General features: G+C 30.4%; 1 protein-coding gene across 1 annotated transcript; it reads left to right on the top strand.

Annotated features, from left to right (window-relative positions):
* The first annotated feature begins 2,366 nt into the window (after window positions 1-2,366).
* Window positions 2,367-7,175, top strand: LOC136220701 (cytochrome P450 71D445-like). Its single transcript, XM_066008493.1, has 2 exons — window positions 2,367-3,270; window positions 6,316-7,175. Exons 1-2 carry the CDS (start codon window positions 2,371-2,373, stop codon window positions 6,943-6,945), a joined length of 1,530 nt encoding a protein of 509 aa, XP_065864565.1. The 5' UTR covers window positions 2,367-2,370; the 3' UTR covers window positions 6,946-7,175.
* The last annotated feature ends 517 nt before the right edge of the window (window positions 7,176-7,692 follow it).

Genomic DNA, 7,692 nt, shown 5'->3' with positions numbered 1-7,692 from the left:
AGGTTGATTTTTCCTCATTTCATCTTGCACCAGTAGATCCGCCATCTTTACTAAATACTTAGCAGTAACCACCCACTCAAATAGTGTCTCAGACTGCTATTTCTGTCGAGCAAACACAAATTACACCAGCAATAAGCAGCTCACCTGGCTGAACTCATCCAATGGTAACTAGAAAACATACTGGGTCACTCAAACCCAAGGCCTTCGAAGCTAAAATTGAACAGGTAACCCCAACTTGTTATTCAAAAGCTATGATGCAATCAAAATGGAGAACCACTATGAGGGAGGAGTACAATGCTTTAATTACAAATGGTAATTAGGAGCTCCGACCTGAGAATGAAGCAGAAAATAAAATCAGATGTAGATGGGTATTCCGAATCAAACTAAATCCTGATGGTTCTGTTAGTCGTTACAAAGTATGACTTGTTGTTAAAGGATATCATCAACGACCTGGTAATGATTATGAGCAAACCTTTAGCTTTGTCATCAAGCCAACAACCATACGTCAGCAGCTTGATATAAGTAATGCCTTCTTACATGGTACATTGGATGAAGTGGTATTTATGGAGAAACCTCCTGGTTTTCTCAATCCAGAATTTCCTAATCATGTTGTAGATTAAAAAAAAAGCTTGTATGATCTCAAACAAGTACCCACAATGTGGCACCACTGCTTAACCCAGGCTCTTTAGTGGCTTGGTTTTGTCTGTTTAAAAGCAGACTCCTCTCTTTATTATTTGAACCTGCAAAATGTTCATCTTTTTTGTCTGCTCTATGTGGATGATATCTTGGTTACAGGAAATTGTAGCACATCGATTGATAAATTAGTCAAGGAATTACAAGGGAAATTTTCCATTCGGGATCTAGGCAAATTTTCATATTTCCTTGGTATTGAAGTAAAATGGAGGTCTGATTCTCTTCATTTATGTCAGCAAAAATATGTTAATGATCTAGATAGATGCATGAGTCTAAAGGCATTTCAACTCCATCTTGCACAAGTACAAAACTTAGTCGTGATGTTGGTGAACCATTTACTGATCCTGGCTTATATAGAAGTATTGTTGGTGGATTGCAATATGCTACGATTACTAGACTTGATATCAATTATGGAGTGAACAAAGTCAGTCAGTTTATGCACAGTCCAACACTTGATATTGGAAGGCAGTAAAACGAATTCTTCGGTACCTCAAATCCACACCTTCACATGGTATTCATTTTCGGCGCAGCTATTCAATTGATATTGTTGGATTCTCTGATGCAGATTGGGTTAGCGATATTGATGATCGAAAATCAACTTTTGGTTTTGCCATTTTTATTGGATCAAATTTAGTCTCATGGCATTCTCGCAAACAACATATGGTGTCACGGTCATCAACTGAGGCTGAATACAGGGCACTCACATCTGAAGTCTTATGGCTAAAAATGTTAATGCATGAAATTGGTTTTGGCATCTCTAATGTGCTGGTTATTTGGTGTGATAATCTTGGGACAACCTACTTGACTGCAAATCCAATTTTTCATGATAGGTCCAAACACCTGGAGATTGATTATCTCTTTGTTTGTGATAAAGTCGATGGAAAAGAACTTTGTGTTTTCTACATCTCCACACTCGATCAAACCAAATTAAGATTCCAATTACTTCGAACCAAAATAACTGTTACACCACAATTAACTTGAAGGGGGAGTGATAAAGATAATATAGTAAATAGACACATAATTAAAACAACTGTAGACCTGGTCTTTAGACTTAATCTTCCTTAATTTGAATTTTAAATATCTCTGTAATCTTTTATTGTAACAAACATATATGTACCCCATTATTTATACTTTCACAATCAATTCTAAATCATTTATTAAAGAATCAAATCCTTTATATACTAGCATTTATCCTATATCACTTTCTTTCAAAATAATAAAATACTATATTGACATGCCCCACCAATTTGCAAATATATTTATACAAAAAAAAAATATATATAAATCATTTGAGTATGAACCTTTATAATAACTAAAGGATCAATCCAAATTCTAGAAAAAGCATTATCAAATTAACGTTTATACATTTAGAGTAAATAATTTATTAATTCTCTCATTTTTATTTAACACACATTTTATTCAAAATCTTCACTCGGACTAATTCAACCGAAAAATCAAGAGATGTTTATCATGATGCTTCACATAAATCTTCCAATTTTAACATAGATAGTTATTAATAATTTATGATGGAAATATTATTGTACCAAATTTATGTTTTTCAAATATTATTTCATCAATATCCAGCTGGATTACAATAATTATAAAGGCCCATTTGCCTATATAGTTAGATAAATGTAAAACTTGAACAATCAATACACCTTGCTTATTCTTGATCAAATGGAGACCCAGTTGATTCCTTCAAACTGGTCACCAATGTCCATAATTACCCTCTTGTTCATCATTCTGATATTGAAAAAAATCAGCAGCAAAAAGTCTCAAAAACTTCCACCAGGTCCATGGAGAATACCCTTATTAGGAAGTATGCACCATTTAATTGGGTACATACCACATCAAAGAATGAGAGATTTATCCAAAATATATGGACCGATTATGCATCTTCAATTTGGTGAGACATCAAACATTATAATTTCATCTCCTGAAGCTGCAAAACAAATCTACAAAACACATGATATCATATTCTCTCAGAGGCCTCTTATGCTTTCTGCCAAAAGTATTTCTTACAACTACAAAGACATCACTTTTGCTGCCTATGGAGATTACTGGAGACAACTGAGGAAGATTTCAACAATGGAGTTGCTTACGGCGAAACGTGTTCGATCTTTCAGACCCATCAGGGAAGAAGAAGCATCAAAACTCGTGGAGTCAATTGCTTCAACTGAACCAGGAATGCCTGTGAACTTCAGCTTGTTGATCACTCATGCAATTTATAGGATCGTTTCAAGAGCAGCATTTAGGAAGATTTGGGATGGGGAAGATGAGTTTCTTGAAAGTTTGAATAGATTGAAAATGGAATTGGGGAGAGCAGTTAGTATTGCTGATGCTTATCCTTCAATTAAATGGCTTGAGAAATTCAGTAGTATAAAGACTAGAGCGGATGAACTTCAGCAGCCAGTTGATAGAATATTTCAAGGAGTCCTCGATGAACATAGATCTTCTAGAAAGGGCCAAATTTCTACTGAGAAAGTTGAAGATCTTGTTGATGTTCTTTTGAATCTTCAAGAAGAAGGTGGCCTTGAATTCCCTTTAGGTGATGACACCATCAAAGCAATGATCATGGTTAGTCTCTAAGCTTTTTTTTTTTTTTTTAAGAAGAAAGTTAATAGTTTCATTCATGAAAACAAAACATCTTTTCAGAAGTTATTTAAAAAAAGTTAAAATCCCGAATTAAATCACATAAGTTTCAATTGCATCTTCAAATTAATAAACCATACCTAATAAATCGTACATAGAAAAATAGGAATAGTAGATAATGCTTCAACTGTCCTAGACAAATCCATCTGAAGCTTGGTCAAACATCACTAAAAAAAATTTAAAACGTAAAAAAAAATCGAAATTAATTTTAGCTTCCAATGCATTAAAACTGTAAAAATGTTATCATTTTTTTAGAAACTAGCATTGAACTAATAGAAAATTAAACATGTTTATTTTTTTTAATGATAAAAACATAATAAAAATGAATATTAAATATGTCTACTTTTTTTTAATGGTAAAGATATATTAAAAATGAATTCAAAAGTGTTATCAAAATAAAAATAAAGAGTCCATTTAAATTAATTAATAATGGTAACATGTTTTTATAATTATTAAAAAATAAATAAAAACTTTAAAAAAAGAGGTTGAAGGAAGTTGAACATAAGACCTCTCAAATGGAAGTAAACATCCTTAACCATCTCATCTACCTTTAAACATTGAAGTAATACTACATAGAGTCAATATAATTATCTCTAAAATATTACCAGACATCATCACTAAACAAAAAAAATTCTCAATTCTCCGGCTGCCTGCCGGGGCTCGAGCCCCCCTAACCCCCTCCTTAGTTCCGCCCTGTCTATATTATAATAGACAAAACTTTTATATATTTCTATGAAAGATCACAAGAAAATAGAAGATTTTGTTGATGTTCTTTTAAATTCCCTTTAGACAATAACACCATCAAGGCAATGATAATGGTTAGTCTGATTGGAATATTAGAAAATGGTAAATAATTATAAGGTTCTTATGGTTTTAGTTAACACGCTTGTAAGTCCATCGTATTATTATAAGGTCCTTAAGTTTTATCGTAATCAACTCTTTAGTCCTTCCATGTGTTTTTGTAAATAAAACTCCAAAATTGCCCCTAGTTATATATACATAAAAAATTTTATCTTTTAGTTTCAAATTTAATCTAATTAGTTTTAATAAAGTTTTTTAACTACATGTATACACCGTAATTAATATACTTGAAAAAATGTATTGTTAATTTTCTTAAATTATAATTATTTTTTTCTTTATTTTTTAATATAATATCTTTAAACTAACATTAAATATTATTATAAATTTTTTTATAATTTTTTAAAAATCATATATTTTTTTTCTTTATTCGTAAATTTTTTTAGAATTGTAAAAACTTTTACAATGATAGTCTTACTCCTATTTTGATAATTTTTGAAATATTTTTCATTCATTTTTTTAGTCAATAATTTTACGTTATTAAATTAAAGTTTTATAATTATATAAAAATTAATAAATAAATTACTTTACATTGGAGTTTATATTGAAGAGATTGTGATTATGTAGGAAAAAAAGAGAAAAAATAAAAAATAGAAAAAATAGATGTTTTATCATTAAAACATAAAGTAAAGGGTAGTTTTGGTTTTTTAAAATTTATTTAGTATAGTTTGACCATTAATCCAAGTATAAGGACTAAGGAGTTAACAAAAACAAAAACTGAGGGACTATATAATTATTTTTAAAAACACATGGATGAAGTAGCGTATTAGGTAAAAACACAGGGACCTTATAATTATTTACCCATTGGAAAATTACCAAGAGAGGGGCAAGATTCTTATTAAAAAAATTACAAAGCATCTTAAAAACTATATGCAAATATAGGGAGTTAATAGGTTACTATTAACCTAGTTCAATGGATAATAGATTCCTAATAGATCACAACAAATTTAAGCTGTCAATATATCACTTTAAAAAATACAAGGGTTAAGGTGTAAAAATACTTCTAACGTTTTGGGTCAGAAGTAATTTTATCCCTAACATCTAAAATGGTGCAATTTTACCCACAATGTTTATAGCCAAGAGCAATTTTACCCCTAACATTGATAATATGAGTCAATTTTAGACACTATTATAAAATACAGATATTTTTGTTTCTTATTTTACACCAATTGCATATCAATTCCTTCTAAAAAAGGATTTCATGTTTTTTTGTAATTTAATAATAGAACTAGAGATTGATATTTATAAATTCGGTGTATTTTTTGAATTTTTTTTGTCTAATTCGTATAAAAGACAGTATATTTATTTTTTTTTTTCACATCCCAATATATGTTTGTGATTTGTTACTGATAAAATGACGCACGTGTGAAGTGTAGATGACAAGATTTATGACCGAGAAAACAGTTTGATGAATTATTTCTCAAATTGACCCAATTGATCAACGATAGGGGTAAAATTGCTCTTCACTTCCTAAATTATGGGTAAAATTATATCATTTTAGACGTTAGGAGTACAATTGCTCCTGATCCGAAACTTTAGGGATAGTTTTGCACCTTAACCCAAAATACAAATACGAGAACTAATGAAATACCTACTAAAGGAAGATGCGGGGCAGCCACTTGCTGCCCCAGCCCCTATCGACATCCGTGACTGCATTAATTAACATTTCTCATATGCATTAATAGTTTGCAAAATGATTGTCAACCCAATAATTCATTAAATATTGAAAATGGCTTAAAAAATTTAATTAAATTAAAAGTTTTAAAGCCAATAATTTATTTATAGTCAACCTGTTTTGTTCGAGATACAAAACAGTTAAAAGATTGAATATTAATTTCTAATATTTTATGAGAAAAATCAGGATTAATTCCTAATATCTTTTTTGTTGGTGGGGTGCATTAATTCCTAATTAAACGTGAGAAAAAATGTATGTTAATAAATCTTGAGTGTTAAATTAATAAATCTTGTTTTATTCTTCTCAGACATAATATTTCTCATTACATATAGACATAGTTGAACCATGTGAATATTGGATTTTGAATTAGATAACAATTTACTTAATCCCTATTTCAATTGCTAACATTCAATTATTTGAAATTGGATTTATTTGAGGACGCATTTGTTGCTGGTACCGACACTTCGTCTACAGCAATAATATGGGGGATGGCAGAACTAATGAGAAATCCCGAAGTAATGGCCAAGGCACAAGCAGAAATAAGAAAGAAATACAATGTAAAAGGAACAGTAGATGAAGAAAATTTGCATGAACTAAACTATTTTTCTCTAGTAGTCAAAGAAACTCTGAGATTACATCCGCCTGCTCCACTATTAATTCCTAGAGAATGCAGAGAGAGTTGTGTGATTGATGGTTATGATATACCGGTAAAATCGAAAATTATGGTTAATGTGTGGGCAATGGCAAGAGACGAAAGGATTTGGGAAGAGGCTGAGAAATTTAAACCCGAAAGATTTCTTGGTAGTTCAATTGATTACAAGGGAAACAACTATGAATATATCCCATTCGGTGCTGGAAGAAGGATATGTCCAGGAATTATACTTGGTGTCGCTAATATTGAACTTCCATTGGCCATGTTACTGTTTCATTTTGATTGGAAACTTGTTGATGGAATCAAACCAGAAGATGTTGATATGAGTGAAGATGTTGGAGCCAGTGCCACGAGAAAAAATGACCTTTATATCATTCCTGTTCCATATCTTCCTCCTACCCAAGGACGAGTCTAGCGGGATAAGGAGAAAGTTTAAGAACTTACAGTTTCGTTGGAAAGCTTCATTGATCTCGTGTACGAAACTTTAATTTTTTTGACGATCTCATAGAGATTGAAGCAACCAGTACCAGTGAATCTTGGAATGTTCATTATCATTTTCATTTTATGATTCCATTGTGTTACATTTTATTATTGTTATATTAAGTATCTCAATCAATGTAAGATTACTTTATTTGAAATAAAATACTATAGATTGGATAACTGACATTAATTTAAAATGATATGGTCCAAATTTTGCATATCCTTAAATTGCTGAAGATGGAAATTATAATTTTTGAACATAATAGCAAGATACATATAAGAAAGATCCAAAATCTCAGTTAAAATGAAGTTTATATTTTTTAATAATCCAAATATGGATACATTGCATTATTGGCACATTTATTGACACATTTATTGTTATGATATTATTATATTCTACAATACTTTATCGACACATTATTGTTATTATGCTATTATCATAATGGGTCATGATTATAGATTTGGTGTATGACTTTTGAGTGTGAGAGTGAGTGGATCTTTTAAAAAAAATATTGAAATATAGTCCCTCCATTTTCAAATAAGTGTTGTTTTAGATAATTGTTTTTGTTCTTTTTTAAGTGTCGTTTTCGTTTTTCAATAAAATTTAGTATAGGTTTTTGGTCTAAGCATTTAAATTTTATCTTGATTTATGTGTTTTTAAGCTTTCAAAGTTTCTTCTACA

The sequence above is a fragment of the Euphorbia lathyris genome, chromosome 1, assembly GCF_963576675.1.
Source record: "Euphorbia lathyris chromosome 1, ddEupLath1.1, whole genome shotgun sequence".
NCBI classification, from domain to species: domain Eukaryota; kingdom Viridiplantae; phylum Streptophyta; class Magnoliopsida; order Malpighiales; family Euphorbiaceae; genus Euphorbia; species Euphorbia lathyris.
This window is presented reverse-complemented; position numbering and strand designations above follow the sequence as displayed.